Source organism: Hyperoodon ampullatus, assembly GCF_949752795.1.
Source record: "Hyperoodon ampullatus genome assembly, chromosome: 10".
Lineage (NCBI taxonomy): Eukaryota > Metazoa > Chordata > Mammalia > Artiodactyla > Ziphiidae > Hyperoodon > Hyperoodon ampullatus.
Window position 1 is genome coordinate 55828477 of NC_136923.1, and position 18601 is coordinate 55847077.

An 18601-nucleotide genomic window follows, 5' to 3' on the forward strand; every position below is an offset into this window, starting at 1 on the left:
CTGGCTGAGGAAGCCTAGTATGTGCCTCTACATTCAGAAGAGTAGCTTTGATAGACATCATCATGAGGCTAGTGGTTGAACTTCAGAAAAAAAGTCTAGAATATTCTATGGAATAGGTCCTTCCTTCATTAGCTAAAATTCTCCTACTGGAATATAACTGTTAGGACTCCACAGAGGTGATGCATTTTAAAAAATTAATTGTATGCATACACATATTTGAACTTACAGAATTTATTTTCCTATGTTCATTGATTTTTTAATGATCTCTTCTGATCTCAAAATAAATGATTTTTTTCCCCCAAAAGAACTATTATTAAGGTCATTGATTTATAAAAAAGAATTCCTTTCCTCTGGTACCAATCTGGTTCGCTACAATGGTTGACATGGTATTATTTTATTATCCTAATGGTTGACACAATATCTTTATATTATTCCCGATGGTCTGAAATCCTCTTGGATACTTGGTCCCTTTGGTGATCATTTAACTTTGATTTCTTCTACATATACCACAGTGGAGTAAACCACCGTTAGTGACTGGAATGGCGGTCTTTGTTGTAGACGTGATAAAGCCTTATCTAAAGGCCCTGAGGAGGGGGTGACTCCTTCCCTGCGGGGGGCGGGGGGGAAGAGATGTATTCTGTTTTCTCATGCTTGGAATTGACAGAAAGCAAATAAGAAAGAGGCCTGCTAAGCCCGAGGTTACTCAAGGCTTGGCTGGTGATAATTGGTGACCGTAGAGCCATTCCAGAGCCTCCAAATTTACATCCAGAAAAACTCAGTTTCTAAAACTACGCAGCCCTTCAGGGAGGCCACCATGAGACCCTGGGGAATAGTGGGCAAGGAAGACCCATCTGGATGGCAGACATGGGTGATGCAACTGGTTAACCAAGGAACATCCTACACTGACAAACCAAGAATTCTACTCCTGCCCAGCAGAATTTGATATGTATTAGCATCAGCGATTTCTGTTTGTTTTCCATTCTCTCTATTCCCAAGTGGTAGTTTTCCCTTGGATTCATGCTTCCTGTTGTTCCTCTGTCGTTCTATATCGTGGGAGTACAGACAGATAACTTGTTTTTTAAAGCTATGAGTTGCTAAGCCAAGAGGAGCAGCTGAGTCTGGGTCTGTTGGAGATGATGTCATCCCCAGATGTGATTACAGGGTGAGGCTTTGAGGTGGGCTCCCTTCAGGAAAGAATGAATGCATGTCACCCAAAATGTATAAATGGGAAGAACGGGTTTGTGTATGTTGGAGAGCCAGGGAGATAAATGACTCTTAATTTTCTCTACTATAGGCCAAGAAGCTAAAATGCTCATCATCCTAGAATCTCTTGCAGCTAAGGGGGAAACCATATGACTCAGTTTTGGCCATTGAGATGTAAACATAAGTTCCTGAGCTAGGATTCTGGAAAAGCTTTTAAAACTTCAGAATCAGCCTTATGATTCTTCAGCCTTTTGCCCTTTTCTTTTTCCTGGCTTAAATGTGGATATAATAAGTGGCACTTTAGAAAAGAACATGTAAATGTATGGATGAAAGCCACATATAAAGAATCACAGAGCAGCCTTGACCCTTGATGGCACCCAAAACATTTGCCCTTCATTGCTTATCTACAGCTTTCTTATTAATGAGTAAAATAAACACCTATGAGGTAAGCTATCGCTAGTTGGTTTTTCTCAGCTCTTTTCTCTTTATGCTTGAGACATATTCCTTGGCAAATGACTATCTTTTAAATCCCTTAAAATTGGCAAGAGTAGCAACAACCAATATTTTTAATCCAGAGCTGTAGCAATCCCAGGAGATAAATCATATGCTGAAAATCCAGAATAAGAAAGAAGTTTTATTCAATGTTGATCTCCAATACCTAGCACAGTGCCTGGCACTTAGCAAGCAATAAAAATGTTTGTTGATTGATCCTATTGATTGTATTTTTCAGAAAACTTTTAAAATAAAGTAACACTTAAAGCATACATCAGGATTTACAGAAAGTTCAGTAACAAATTTGAATTTAATGCATAACAATATTTATTGAATTACTAAATTCTTTGTGTTTATTTTTAGTTAATTTTCACAGCAGTCCTATAAACTAAGTATTATTATTGGAGAATTTCAGAGGTATTTAAATAAGCTAGACAAGGTCACACAGCCAGGTGGTATGAGAGCCAGGATTCAAGGCCAAGTATATCTCCCTCCAAATCTACGCTCTTAATCTCTATGTATTAATAAAATATTTTAAATCTGCTCTCCTAAAAGAAACACGCTTTGATCCCTAAAAACCCTTTCTGGCAGAACAGCAAGTACACAGAAAATGTCAGTCTGTGTTAATGGTTATACATTATTAATCAATTACCACTTACTGGATGATTTATTAATTCCTCCTGGTTGACAAATCAGTTGAATTTTTCATATGCACACATTGGAGTAAGTTAGCTAAATAAAGTGATTCACTTGGAGCGTTTCATGTTTGCTCCAGGTTGCTATTGGGAACCTCGGTTATTTGTGGCATTTTTGCTCGAAAATCCTGGACTCATTAAAATCTGGCTCCACAGACTGCATAGTAGGATATTGATAAGGAAAAGGATGCAGGCGGCAATTCAGTAGATACTTAAACGGCAAAAAATACAGTGCAAGTTTCCCACATCTTGCAGACTGCAGGTTTATATGATAATAAACAATTATCACCAGGACAAAGGGAAAAAGGCCATGAAATCCAATAGCGCAGTGAGAAATCTACTAATACAGGTGGTCAAGCTTGTTCCATTTCATTGTCAAAGGGAGGCTATTTACTTGCTTCCGTAGTTCAATTACAGAGTCATTTACTGCTGAAAGTTTTCCAGTAGGCAGATGTAGATCTACAGCTCTGGGCTTTACATTCAAAATCAGTGAGGAAAAAAAGGGAATAAGAATCTCCTCCACAGACAGCATAATTGATAAGGTAGAGATCTGTAAGCAACTCCAGAAATAAACTAAGTGCCTTTAAGCATCGCAGTTGGAATCTCCTTACTGTGTATAGTGGGCATGTGGGCAAGGGTCAAGATGCTGACTATAACTAATGATGTCTTAGAAGCTCTTTAAAATATTTTCCCTTTGATATTTTTCTGTCTAGATGAGATGTCAGTGGTTGGTGTGTGTGTGTATGTGAAAAATAAAAAGAGAGAGAGAGAGAGAGAGATTCCTTATGTACCAAAATGCTCAGAAACGAGGGAAAATATTCACAATGGATCCTCAGTAGTTATAAAATCAAACACAACTTTCTTTTCCTCTTGAGCAAGATAAAAATGGTTTTTATCCAACAAATAACACTGTGTGTGTGTGTGTGTGTGTGTTCTGAGGACATTTGAAACAGTGGAGATTATACAGACCTTAATCATTATTTTTAAACTGCCACAATCTAGCAATTTCTAAAATTTGGCAGTGTATCCATAGACTAGATCAAAGATATGTCAATAACAAGGGTTTTTCTTGAGCATGTTTTTCATCATTTTCTTGTCAATAGGTTCTGCCTTTCAGTTGAAATTCAATTTATATTTTGCATACACCTAACCAGTGTAATTTTATCACTTGTTTGCTGGGAGTAAGAAGCCACTACTTAAGTGGCCAAGTAACTTGACTCTTGTCAAGTAACCTTTAAACCAAGACATGTATGTAATTCCCTTATTAATTACAAAGATTAACTTCATCAATCTTAGTTCATGACCAAATTCAAAACTTCCAGGCACAATCATGATGAGAAATACACAGCTGAAAGATTTCAAATTCTAATTTATCCCACCTTGAAAAACAATTAAGGTGTCATAAAGGGCAATGAGTCCTCCAAAGTAATCTCTATGGGAAGTGACCCACAACAGAAGGTTAACAGATAGGGGAGGTTTCAGCTTGCTAGAAGACAAGTGAAGATGAAGAAAACCAAATATACCACCTCTAGTTATTGGATGCTGAAATTGGAAAATGTCATCAGAGAATTTTAGCCATGATAATAAAATCCAAATGACCAAAAATTTGGCAACTTAGTCAATATAACTCAGCTCTCTGTGGGAATAGTTAAGAGTTAAGTGTATACATAAATATGGCATAAAAGCATTAGATCAGGATTTCAAGGTCTATTGGTTTTTCTACCTAACTTTTGAGAATCCAAAGATCAACACATTCACTGGTAGTAATCAGAAAACTTAAGTTGCATGTGAATAATTAATGGTCCAAAATGACCATTATTTTAAAACAAATATGTACCAAGCATCCCTATGCTATAACTAATTTTTTAAACTTTTTATTTGGAAATAATCATAGATTTACAGGACAACAGTATAGAGACATCCCCTGTACCCTCCACCCAGTTTCCTCAAAGGTTATATCTTACATAATTTTAGTACAATATCAAAACCAGGAAGTTGACATTGTGAACACAATATGCGTGCATGTCACTTTCATCATATGTGTAGATTCTTGTAATTACCACTGCAATCAGGATACAAAACTATTATAAATGATTTTATTTGTTTTCTTGAATATAAAAATGCATTATAATTTCAGGTAGAAAGTTCTAGACTACTTGTTTTACAAAACAATCACAGCATATTGAAAATTATTAATATTTAGGAAATTATTATCTAAGAAAACCTATTTATAAAGGCCAAAGTGAAATTCTAGCAATACAGACAACATACATTTGTGTTAAACTTATTTCCCTGCACAGATTAGACCACCCCATCATTCAGCGATTGGCTCTCCGCAGCATGAGAGTGAGTGAGTTTTCAACACGTAGTTTATCAAAGACATCTTACTGAGAACGGTACTCCTCCAAAACCGTTTACTGGTGAAAGCCCCAGATACACACATGCGCATACACACACCGCTCTGGTCTGGGGTAAACAGAGCACTTCACAAGTGCCTTTAAATCACTAATGAGGTTACCATAATAAAGGAGAACAGTAATAAATATACACAAAGAATTAATGAAATAAACTAGCCAGGTTCTTCCAAGCCAAGTCTATCATGGGGTTTCTTATTTTCCCTAACAAGTAAACATAATCTAAATTGTTGCAAACTCCAATTCGATTCAGCTCAGGGCAGTGGAAAAATATATGATCACAAAAGAAAAAAAAAATCAGAATTGAAACACCATTCTTACCTTGGCCATTTGTGCCTGCACGCCATTTGCCTTGAGAGACGCTACCGCTTTCTGTGCAGCTGCCGGACTGTCAAAATCTACAAAACCATACCCTGTGAAAACACAAAGACCCTGGTTAGTACTCACAAATAGCTGCATCTCTGTCACAAAAATAGAATGTGTGTTTGTGGTCACACTTGCACTCATGACCCTGCTTGAACCATAGACCTCAATCTACGGCCCTTAACATGTCAGGAAAGATACCACAATATCATTCAACATAAAATAGTAACTCGCTTATTTTCTAGAGGTTGCTTTTGAGATTGGCTATGTAATCAGCAAGCTGATTTAGACTAATTTGGTGAGTAAGGTAATATATTATTTAACCATGTTCTTCTTTCTTCAGTGGATTTGCTGCAAGAATGAGGAATACAAAATGGTGAAAAATACAGAAAAGTTTATCTCGAAAGTTAATTTTCTAATCCTCAAAAAAACTGTGGTAATAAAAGCCATGATAGAACCAGCATGAAGTTAGTACAAGCAACCTCAACAGTTTCTGGTATTCCGTAGGCATTCAATAAATGTATGTTGACTACATGAATGAATGAAGGTTGTGAATGAGTCCAGGGAGGTTTGAAACTAGTTGCAGTTGATTTCCAAGCTTGTGTAAAGTCATTACAGACCTCGTCTCTCTCAAACATAACATCCTAAATAAACGATTTGACTGTTAAGGAACCTGTGATAAAGGGTGAGTAAATAGAGAAATATTCAAGCGTCTTTTAAAAATAAGAAACAAAGACCCATGTCACTTATTTGTTACTTAAGTATAATCTGAAAAGGGTACAAGAGTTGCCTATACTGTTCTCTGATTGTGTGCGTGTGTGTGTGTGTGTGTGCGTGTGTGTACAGAGTGAGACCAAAGGAACAGCCAGTAAAACAGAATAAATGAAAAGGGGATTTTGCATACCCATAAAATAGCTGATATTAGTTCAGGGCTTAGCCTAACAGTAATTTCAGCTGCCAAGAATATTTCAAAATAAAAATGCTCAAGAATGAGTGTTTGGCACTCAATGCCCACCATACGTATCCTGCTCCTCTCCTCAGCTGTCAGGCAGGGATTTGCTCTGTATTCCAGTATTTTTCTCATTTAGAAGTTTTGAGGGGAACTGCTAAGGCAAACCTACTAACCATGCACTGTGACCATGCCCCACCCCTACTAAAATAACGAAAAAGTGAAAGGGAATTCAATTACCAAGTTGTTTCTTGTAATTAACTTTTTAATTTTCTCCCCTTGAATCTCTTCTTCTTTTTCTCCCTCCCAGCATGTTAACCTAAAATGAACTTGTTACACATCAGTGTACCATCAAATGCTCTTGAAAAGCTGGGCAGAGAAGCTGGGAAGTTTGTATTTCGAATCCAAAAGGAAGCCTGCTCTGTCAGTATTGCTAATTCCTTTCTTCCCACAAAATTCAAACTATGTGACTAATATGAGTATTAGCACCCACTAAGATGAGTAAGATGAGGGAAAAAGCAGAAAGAAAACAAGGAAAAAGAACAAAATAAGTCAAGAAGTAGAGTTAGAGGGAGAGGAAGATAAAACTAAAATGCAGACTTTATCTCCTATGTTCCAGCAACTGCCCTGAGTGGGTGATGTGTTGACACCTGATGAAATGATAATAATACATGTACTACTGTCCTCATGCCTGTTCACGTATACACACAGAGAAACTGAAGCTTAAGCCAGGTGACAAGACTGCTCCCAAATCACGAGCTGCTTAATCAGTAGAGCCAGGATGTGAAGCAAAGTCCACACAGGCCCTTTCCAAATATACTGTACTATGAACTGCTTTATAATCTTACTTTGCAAACTATTTCTAGAAGCCCCTGAAACCCACCAGAGAGAGGACACAATTCTTGAAAATTCCTTAGACTCGGAGGTTAGCACATGAAATAAAACAATCCCATAAAAGAATTCAACCTAGCTCATTCAGTCAGTACCCTTATTCATGGAGTGGTTGAGTTCTCAGCAGAACGGGCTACATGAGGTTTGACAAGGCACCCCTCCCACCTCATGCTTTGGTCAGTCTTCCTCATGTGTTTGCAGGCTCATTCTTTCATTCAGTAAGGAAATTCTATGTCAGGCATTTTGCCAGGTACAGGGTATAGAGTAGTGAAAACAACAACAAAAAAACCCCCGTTCCCACCCTTATGCAGCTTATAGTTGAGTTGGGAGATGGACATAAAGCAAATAACCATACAAATAAATCTGTAATTACAAATTGGTATGCCTTCCCTGAGAGTAAATGAGATCATATACCACAGAATCTGATGATTGATTGTTCATTACTGAAGGTTTTAAGGAAGCAGTGGCATGGGATGACCTGCATTTCTTAAAATATCACTCTAGCTGGCTTGTCTTAAAGATGGTATTGGTTTTGGGGGAGGCAGGTAGCAAGAGTGGAATCAGGGAGATAACTTAGGGGCTATTACAGCAATCTGGACAAATGACAGCTGGCCATGAAATGGACAGGATGCAATGGATGGTCTGAGTTACATTCTGGAGGCAGAATTAACAGGACCCAGTGATGGATGGACTGGGTGGGAGTAGGGGAGATACAGGCGACAAGGATTACTACTGCTTTTTTTTTTTTTTTTTGCGGTACGCAGGCCTCTCACTATTGTGGCCTCTCCCGTTGCGGAGCACAGGCTCCAGACGCATAGGCTCAGCGGCCATGGCCCACGGGCGCAGCCTCTCCGTGGCATGTGGGATCTTCCCGGACCAGGGCACGAACCCGTGTCCCCTGCATCAGCAGGCGGACTCTCAACCACTGCGCTACCAGGGAAGCCCCTACTACTGCTTTTTCAGCATAAGCCAATGGGGTGGGTGGAGATGTGATCTACAGAAATGGGGAGCTGGGAGGAGGAACAAACAGGGGAGAGGGAAAATTAAAATATTGGTTTGAGGCCTGGTGAGCCACAAATGCCTGTGAGACATCTAAGTAAAAATGTCAAATAGCAGCTGGATATATTAGGCCGGTGCTCAGAAAAGGGAATAAGATTGGAAATGTAAACTAGGAGATCAACAGCATGATTTACAGAAACAGAAAAAGACAAAAGTGCCTGGTGTAAGTAGAAGCAAAGAGTCCAGGGTTGGAGCCTGAACTTCACCACTGAAGTGTCAGATAGGAAAATGAGATTGCAAAGGAGGCTGAAGGAGAATCCGAGGGAAAGAAGGAAATACAAAGGGAATAAGATGTCTCATAGCCAAGGTAAGAAAGCTTCCCAAGCAGGAGAGAGAGACTGACGGTGTCCAATGCCATTGAGTGAGAGCAAGATGGGAGCTTGAGAGACCCAATGTTTTAGGAGCGTGGACTTCTTTATTTAACTAGAGTTGATTTATAATATTGTGTTAGTTTCAGGTGTACAGCTTCAGATTCTTTTCCATTATAGGCCATTACAAGACACTGTAATGTATATTTCCCTGTGCTAGAGATAGGTCTTTGCTGTTTATTTTATATACAGTAGTGTATATCATGGACTTCTTTTTAAGCTTGGCTACAGGCCAGCGGAGGCGACTGAAGTCTGCTTGAGTAGTTGAAGAGCAAGACTAAGGGAGGTAAAGAGAGTGTTTACAGTCTTCTTTGCCATTATGCTGCTGGGAAGGAGAATTAATAGCCAGCTTTAGCTCAAGGGGGATATGAGGTCAAAGGAGCTATTTGTGTTTGTTGGTTGTAAGATAGGAGATGCTATGGTTTTCAATGTTAGCTGCATGCTAGATGCACTTTGGGAGCTAAAAAAATGACCAATGTTCATTTCTCACCCCCAGGAAAATGAAATCAGTGTCTTTGGGAATGTGGCCAAGGTGTTTGCACACACACGTGTGTGTCTATTCCCCGGCTGGTTTCAGTGTGAAGCCAGGGTACAGTACTGCTGAATATTCTTTCAAGTTATTCAACAAATATTTATTTGTTGCCCCTACTATGAGATAGATGCTGTTCTTGGCACTTTTGAATGTTGATAAGAAAGATCAAGCAGAAGTCAAGAGATTAAAGCTTCAGGCAGATAAGGGGATAATTTATAGGGCAATGTTCCTGAGAAAGTGGAAGTGTGAGGGGTTCTAGAACATGAATGAAGTGCTGTCCTTTGCTAAAAGAGGGACTTTGCCCTTTGCCCATTGTAACTGGAAGGAAGAAAAAAAGAGCAGTCTCGATTACCAGGTGTTATTTCTTTGTATATCTTTGTTTCTGGGACATAGCCTGAGCTTAATAAACATTTGTCGAAATTAATTGAAACCATGTTTAAAAGATGCTAAGTTACTTCATGGGACTACAGTGGAGATTAACTAATAAAAATGTCTGTTAATACATTTTGACTCTAAAGAACAATATAAATGCCAAGCAACCACGGTTCTGGCTTAGCCACGTTGCCACCCAGTGACGCCACCAAGGATTTCATGACTCTCGGCCTCTATCACAGTGTGGCTTCCTCCATTTTTTCCACTACACACATCACACAGGATATTACAAAATCAAGATGCTGTTCTCCAGGGCTGAACTCCAATCCAAACAGAAGAAATCCTTGTGAGGGCAGGAGACACCCTGAGCCTTGCCTGAATTGGGGAAGTTATGGGTGAACTTCAAGAAGAGTGTCTTTCCAAAGAGCCATCATGCCAGCAAGGAGAGTATACAAAATATCTAAGTACAAAATACCTAAGTACAAAATATCTCCTCTCCTGAAGGCTCCTGGGAAGCAAAGTTATAAATAAAGAATCAACGTTTCACTGGGTTCTGTGTTTTTCATACAAACTTTCACCAATTAAAATGAACAAGCAGAGGTAAAATGTCTCAAGCACCGCCCCCCCCCACAAAACACCACAATTCTGGATAAACATTGTATTCTTGACTTTTATGTGACAGCATATACTACATCGCAATCAGAAAGGAACAAAATTAAATACGAAGCTGCCCCGAGAGAATAATGATGCCTTTACGAAGGAATAAAGCAACTCCAATTTGGTTTCAATTTGCTTTCCTTAACTACAAATCATCAAGCCTGGGAAGAGAAACCTCTGTACCTACAGCTGGTGAGAGGCAGGGTAGGGAGATTAGTTCAGCTCCAGCTAATAATCCTTTATGGTAACTGCTAAAATCCTCCATAAAATGGGACCCATTGGAAACACCAGCCCGAGTGACTGAAAGGCCATTGGTCTGCCTCAATTACATAATTAAGTTTGGCAGCAGGTTCAAATGAATGAAAACTGAATGTCACTGTTTTCTCCACACACCCCAGTCCTTGTTTTCCTTCCTTGTCAGGGGGATAAGGCCAGCAGTTCTGCAATTAGCGGGAAGCAGAGAGCAGCAAGAAAGAGCCATCTCCATGCTAATTAGGTCATTCGCCAAACGCACTCACTCCATTCGCAGAGCTAATCAATACTTTCCTGAAATGCTTTAAACTTGGTGTGTTAATTTAAAGTTTTGTTATTTTTATTGCACTACAAGCCTGGTGACTTTATAAAAAGAAGAAAAAATGTATATATTAAGAAATTATGACAGAGTTCTACCAACAATGGTACTGCCAGAGCGTTTTGTTTTTGTTTTCTTCAGTGTTATCTGTAGGCAGCTTCTCTGTGACCTTTGCCATTCAGCTGGACCCCTGTGTGACAATTCATTTGGATTTTGCTAAAAGTCTCTTTATCATCTTTTTTTACATTTAATTTTTATTTTACATTGGAGTATAGTTGATTTACAATGTTGTGTTAGTTTCAGGTGTATAGCAAAGTGATTCAGTTATACATATACGTATACCCATTTTCTTTCAGATTCTTTTCCCATATAGGTTATTACAGAATATTGAGTAGAGTTCCCCGTGCTATACAGTAGGTCCTTGTTGGTTATCTACTTTATATATATTAGTGTGTGTAGGTTAATCCCAAATGCCTAATTTATCCCTCCCCCACATTTCCCCTTTGGCATCATCTTTAACAGTTAATTTTATACTTCTGTGTTGCAGCTGGATCCTTAAATTCTCTATGTAAACTGCTTACATATTTACCAACTTTGGATGGTTCTTTATGTGGGGGAAATGATACAAACCAGAATTCCTGGTTCAGATGTGTGGTGGCATGAGCCGAGTGAGATTAGCTCTCAGAGTGTAATCTCACACGACATTTCATATTTCTGCAGAATGACTGTCATAAAAGCCCACTTGAAACACAGATGGCTTGATGTTAACACCCAACTTCTTTCAAAGACAATCCAGATGTGAGTCAAATACGATTTTTAAACAGAAGTGAACACTTTGTCTAGGAATCACAGGTTCCACTGAAGTTCCACTCCAATTTAACAGCTGAAGATGTTTAAGAATCGCCCTTCCATAAATCCCCCCTCTTTCTACTTAGGCTTAAGAATATTCTGCGGCTGTCATCTGAGCTCAGAGCACGGACAGAAGGTGGCCTGCAGGAAGGAAAGAGTGATTTGCAGGCTTCCTGGAAGTCTGCTGGACTCAAGGCTGCCTCCAGGCATCTGTATTTCGATTTTTTTGTACATCCCTAAACTGCTGAATGACTGCCAAATGTCTGCGCTTATTATTGGATTTCCTAGTTCTCTGCATTATGTTGATCAAAGGAGGTAGTTGAAGGACAGCACTGATAAATTCTTTGCTACATGTATGCTTGTAAAACCAAACTAACAAGGAAACCCAATCATTTCTTCAGTATTCCCTTTCGCACTGATGTCCTGTGACTGACCATTACAATGAAGCAAGGATGCTACAATGCAATAGCCCTACAGCCTAACTTACATGGGTGGAAAAAAAAAACAACAAAAAAGGCAAAAGACAAATCCTGCTAGAATGCAGAGGCCAAAGACAAGAGTGCTCATTTTGAGGAAAAGAATCCAAACCATTAAAATCTGAAATGACCTCCACTTTGAAGCATCTTTGGAAAAAGGATGGAACCGTTTTATACAGAAAAGAACAGTGTCTGTACTTATGCAAAGGGCTGAAGCCTTCAGACACTTAGCAAACGGAGGCAAATAAGGTGGGTAACAGGGTCCACCATACAGGAAACAGATTGCTTCATTCCCTTCCCCTGACTTCTGAGCTTAATTACTTAAACATTCTGATATTCTAGTGCCAGGAACACTAAAATAAGACATCAGTCTTGGGAATAGAATTGACCTGTTATATGGGACACTTTTGAACCATGATGTGACTTTCCTAATATTATTATTTAATCTTAATTTTATTTTTTATTTTTAAATTTTTATTATTTTTAAATTGAAATATAGTTGATTTACAATGTTATGTTAGTCTCAGGTGTACAACAAAGTAATTAAGAATACATATATTCTGAATATATATATATACCTTTATAATTTATTACAGAATACTGAATATAGTTCCCTGTGCTATACAGTAGGTCCTTGTTGTTTACCTATTTTATATATAGTAGTTTGTATCTGTTAATCCCAAACTCCTAATTTATCCCTCTTCCATCCCTTTCTCCTTTGGTAACTATAAGTTTGTTTTCTATGTCTGTGAGTCTGTTTCTCTTTTGTAAATAAGTTCATTTGTATCATTTTTTTAGATTCCACATATAAGTGATATCATATGACATTTGTCTTTCTCTTTCTTCACTTAGTATGATCATCTCTAGGTCCATCCATGTTGCTGCCAATGGCATTATTTCATTCTTTTTTTATGGCTGAGTAATAGTCCATTGTATAAAGATGATGTGGTATATATTACTATTACTTAATTTACTAAACATCTACTATGTGCAGAGAAGATAGTGTGTTCAATGCTGCAGGGAAAACCAAGATACTCTGACATGGCCCTTCCTGTCAGGGAGTTCATGGTCTAGTAGGATAGATAAAGACATTTAAATATAGTGGAAGGTCCTCTTATGCATGGGGTTACATCAGTGAGCATATGCAAAATGGCATGTTTTCACTGAGTATAATATGCATGGCTTTGTGTGCACAGCTCTGCTCATCAGAGCTGAGTACCTGAGTCAGGTCCCTTCTCATTGAGCAGCATGATGGTAAAACTATCCACATTCTACATTTATGTGTGCATTAGTCAATGTTTCTGTTTTCCTGTTTTTGTGCATAATAGAAACACATTAAGTTAAATACAAAATATAGGGAGGAATTAGTATCACATGAAAGATGAAAAGAAAGTGCTAGTGTTCTAAGATAGCAAATATTTCTTCCAGGTGGGGGCAAACTCAGTACACTTTGAGAGCAAATGACAAAAGTGAGGACTAGGGAAAAGAAATTAGGTCCCAAGTGGCATTTCCCTACAGAATAAGACAATTACAAAAGACACGACGAATTTAGGGAGCAACATACTTAGTGGCATGCCGCTTGAAAATGGGACACTTCTTATTCCAGTTATGGTACACAGAGAGTCTTATTAAACCAAACACAAATTCAAAACCCAAAACTCACTTCCCTTGTCACCCCATTCAAATGATTTTTAAATGAGAGAAATTGCTTCTTTCTACAGAATAAAGTCAAAATTAGGATCAGGATCATTATTTAATGGGCTTAGAGAGATCATTATGCTTTACTGAGATTAAAGAAACTCACTGATTTGTCAAGGTTTTCGACTAAACCAGCCATGATTTTATTATAATATTGTAGAGATTAAGGGAGCAGTCTGCTTGGCTGTAAATGGATAGATTAACCTCTGTGAATCATCTTGCAAAGTTTTCCTTTCCTTTGTTCAAGGACACATATAAAATATATGTCTCATGTGAACCTTTGGTCCTAAGTGTCTCTGCCATCAACAGCAGTGGGATGTGTAAGTGTATAATGCATTGTGGCCGCAGGAGCAGGCCAGGGTATTGATAAAACAATTCCACTGAGTCTGTAAGTATGATGGAAGCAAGCTGTAACTGAATACTCTAATTACAGCTCTGCAATCCTAGCCCACAGTAGGCAAAACTATGGTTTTATTCCTGGGTGCCCATCTTTCCCCCCCTCTCTTTGCTCTGGCCTTACAGGCAGGTAGAACTGTAAACTATTCCTCCATCAGAAGAGCAGAGTTGATGGCCTCAGTGTGTGAGGATCAATGGAAGAACAATCTCCCCTTCCCCCCCACCCCAAGTACTTTAATCCACACTCACTCAATGCCTCCAGCCAACGGCCTGGAAAGCTTGTTTGTAGTCTTACACATCCTTCTACAGCAGAGACATCTCCTGCCCTATGGCACATTCACCTTTAGAGGATGGACACTGTAGTGCAACTAGGTAACCACCCAGAAGGATGCATTAAGCAGCTCACTGCAAGAAGGAAGGAAGAGAAAGTGAATCCTACATACAGGTAACCCTATGAAGAGGCATGCACCTGTGTGCCTTCGTTTTTGTTACAGTCTACAATCTAGCTAGTCCCTCCACAGACTTGTCAATCCATCTCTTATTTCTGTACCAAGCCCTGGGTCCCTTAGAACACCATTATTTTCCTGGGAAAGGGTTCCATCCATGATTTCCTACTTCCAAATCTTTGACAAAACTCACTTTGAAACCCTCGGGGAGCTTCTGTCTAATAAGTCATGCATTTCCTAACATATACCCATGTTTTACTGGAAACAGTCTTCAGTCATGTATTTATATGCCAAATTCCAAATATTTAAAATAAATGTCCACAAGTACTGTCTATGTCACTATAAGTGGTGGCTTTGACATCCTCTTGGACCCTAAATTACTGCTCTCCAACCCACCTGATATACCAAATACAATTCTAGTTTTGTATTAGAATCTAGAAAACAAAGAAACTTAAGTGTACACGTAGGCAATTGAAAATAACACATGCATGTGATTAAAAAGATTAAAAATAAAGTATAAAAATCATGCCAAACAAAACATTATTCAATGAAATGAAATTTCTTTTCTACCTAGACCTTAATGCTCTGGTCCAACTTCCCAAGAAATTGTCCAATGAATCCGTCTGTGTTCTAACTTGAAAAAACAACTAGAACTAATTCTTGAGCTCTTACTTTTGTATGTATTAGAAGCACTTAGGGATTTATAGAGAAATAAAATAATTTCTGCTATTAAAAATCATGAAATGAAAAACATTTGTAAGATTTTGTAAATGGCTCCACAATTGTCCATTTTCCCCTAAAAATAAATAGGAGTGTTGTTTTTTTTTAGTTTTAAAAGTCATACAATTTTATTGGAAATTTCAGTTGATATAGAGAAAAATTAGCCATGGTGCCACCTCCTAAAGCTAAGTAAATTGTTACCTTATTTTTTCCTTTATTTTTAACCAAAATGGTGCCACTTTATGCACACATTATTATGTGTTTTTTTTCTCTTAATAACACATGTGGCTACATTTCCTGGTCGATAAATGTGGATCTCTAAAATACCATTAATATCTTATTTTCAGCATCCCAACTGACCAACTCTTTCTTAAAGATTTCTGAGCTCTACATTATGCCTTAGCCAAATGTTTCCTACTTTGCAAAACTGATTTTATTCCAATATTTTGAAAGATTTTTTAAATTAATAAAATAGTAATAGGCAATACTTTCAAAGCCTCCTAGACTTTAGAGAGTGGTTTTTCTTAAGTTTTTTGATTCTTTCAAAGATGTTTCAAAGAAAGACCCTTAGACATTACAAACCAAAGATATCAGAAACCAGTCAAATCAAATTCAAACGATACCCTCCTGAAATATAGGGACTGGAAGCACGTTTTCTTTCTCATTGCAATTAAGTTGGATCTATCTCAAAGGAATTTTGGAAATATATCAGGATCTTACGAGGCAAAATTACAGCTCTGTGGTTCAGAAAGGATGCCAAGAGTTTGAATAGTCATGCCATTATACTCATGACTGCACATTCATTTATAAGTTGAACGTGTAATCTTTTTCAACAATCAAAGACATGTTTTTCCCAAGGTAATTTGACCGTAATTTGTAAATTGGTACAGTAGCTGATTGCACCAACTCTTTTGAGTCCCTCTGATAGCTGGTGATCCATGACTTACAGCTGAGGTCTTTCCTCTTACAGGCAGAGCCTGCTTGAAGAATCCTGGTTGTCTAGAGAAACTAGGATTTCATGATCCTAGAAGATGTGGGTTGAGATGCAATTTAGGGGACAGTGACTAGGATATAAAATGGTCCTAAGTAGGATCAGGACCTGGATCACTAGGGAAGTGGCTCTACAAGCGGAACCCAGAGTGGCCTCCCATGAGAGGTTTCCTTTATTTATTTATTTATTTATTTTATATAGCAGGTTCTTATTAGTTACCTATATTATACATATTACTGTATATATGTCAATCCCAATCTCCTAATTCATCCCACCACCACCACCCCCTTTCCCCCCTTTGGGTCCATACATTTGTTCTCTTCATCTATGTCTCTATTTCTGCCTTGCAAACCAGTTCATCTGTACCATTTTTCTAGATTCCACATATATGCTAATATATGATATTTGTTTGTCACTTTCTGACATACATCACTTTGTATGACAGTCTCTAGGTACATGCAGGTCTCTACAAATGACCCAGTTTCGTTCCTTTTTATGGCTGAGTAATATTCCATTATATATATGTACCACTTCTTCTTTATCCATTCACCAATGGACATTTAGGTTGCTTCCATTACCTGGCTATTGTAAATAGTGCTGCAATGAATGTTCGGGTGCATGTGTCTTTTTGAGTTATGCTTTTCTCTGGATATATGCCCAGTAGTGGGATTGATGGGTCATATGCTAATTCTATTTTTAGTTTTTAAAGGAACCTCCATACTGTTCTCCATAGTGGCTGTATCAATTTACATTGCCACCAACAGTGCAAGAGGGTTCCCTTTTCTCCACACCCTCTCCAGCTTTGTTGTTTATAGATTTTCTGATGATGCCCATTCTAACTGGTGTGAGGTGATACATCATTGTAGTTTTCACTTGGATTTCTCTAATAATTAGTGATGTTGAGCAGCTTTTCATGTGCCTCTTGGCCATCTGTATGTCTTCTTTGGAGAAATGTCTATTTAGGTCTTCTGCCCTTTTTTTTTTTTTTTTTTCAAAGAAGGTCATTTTTTTTAATGTTGGGGGTAGGAGTTTATTAATTTATTTTTTTGCTGCGTTGGGTCTTCGTTTCTGTGTGAGGGCTTTCTCTAGTTGTGGCAAGCAGGGGCCACTCTTCATCGTGGTGTGCGGGCCTCTATCGCGGCCTTTCTTGTCGCGGAGCACGGGCTCCAGACACGCAGGCTCAGTAGTTGTGGCTCACGGGCCCAGCCGCTCTGCGGCATGTGGGATCCTCCCAGACCAGGGCTCGAACCCGTGTCCCCTGCATCAGCAGGCAGGCTCTCAACCACTGTGCCACCAGGGAAGCCCCTTCTGCCCTTTTTTGATTAGGTTGTTTTTTAATATTGAGCTGCATGAGCTGTTTACATATTTTGGAGATTAATCCTTTGTCCGTTGATTTGCCTGCAAATATTTTCTCCCATTCTGAGTGTTGTCTTTTCATCTTGTTTAGAGTTTCCTTTGCTGTGCAAAAGCTATTAAGTTTCATTAGGTCCCATTTGTTTATTTTTGTTTTTACTTCCATTACTCTAGGAGGTGGGTCAAAAGATTTTGATGTGTTGTATGTCAAAGAGTGTTCTTCCTATGTTTTCCCTTAAGAGTTTTATAGTGTCCAGTCTTACATTTAGGTCTTTAATCCATTTTGAGTTTATTTTTGTGTATGGTGTTAGGGATTTCATTCTAATTTCATTCTTTTACATGTAGCTGTCCAGTTTTCCCAGCACCACTTATTGAAGAGACTGTCTTTTCTCCATTGTATATCCTTGCCTCCTTTGTCCTAGATTAGTTGACCATAGGTGCGTAGGTTTATCTCTTGGCTTTCTACCCTGTTCCATTGATCTATATTTCTGTTTTTGTGCCAGTATCATATTGTCTTGATTACTGTAGCTTTGTAGTATAGTCTAAAGTCAGGGAGTCTGATTCCTCCAGCTCCATTTTTTCCCCTCAAGATTGCTTTGGTTATTCAGGGTCTTTTCTGTCTCCATACAAATTTTAAGATGTTTTGTTCTACTTCTGTGAAAAAATGCCATTGGTAATTTGATAGGGATTGCACTGAATCTATAGATTGCTTTGCGTAGAATAGTAATTTTCACGGTACTGATTCTTCCAACCCAAGAACATGGTATATCTCTCCATGTGTTTGTGTCATCTTTGGTTTCTTTCATCAGTGTCTTATACTTTTCTGAGTACAGGCCTTTTACCTACTTAGGTAGGTTTATTCCTAAGTATTTTATTCTTTTTGTTGCAATGATGAATGGGATTGTTTCCTTAACTTCTCTTTCTGATATTTTGTTGTTAGTGCATAGGAATGCAAGAGATTTCTGTGCATTAATTTTGTATCCTGCAACTTTACCAAATTCATTGATTAGTTCTAGTAGTTTTCTGGGGGCATCTTTAGGACTCTCTATGTATAGTATCATGTCATCTGCAAACAGTGACACTTTAACTTTTTCTTTTACAATTTG

At 38.3% G+C, this 18601-nt stretch overlaps 1 protein-coding gene across 6 annotated transcripts in view; it reads right to left on the reverse strand.

The window, feature by feature from the left end:
• The window catches only part of RBMS3 (RNA binding motif single stranded interacting protein 3), a gene marked incomplete at both ends in the record, with an annotated part of 717356 nt that overhangs the window by 383663 nt on the left and 315092 nt on the right, over positions 1 to 18601 (reverse strand). For all 6 annotated transcript variants that reach the window (XM_079713423.1, XM_079713428.1, XM_079713424.1 and 3 more), the window contains one exon: positions 5126 to 5217. In XM_079713423.1, the coding sequence (XP_079569549.1) occupies positions 5126 to 5217 (92 nt within the window). The remainder of the gene's footprint in view (positions 1 to 5125; positions 5218 to 18601) is intronic.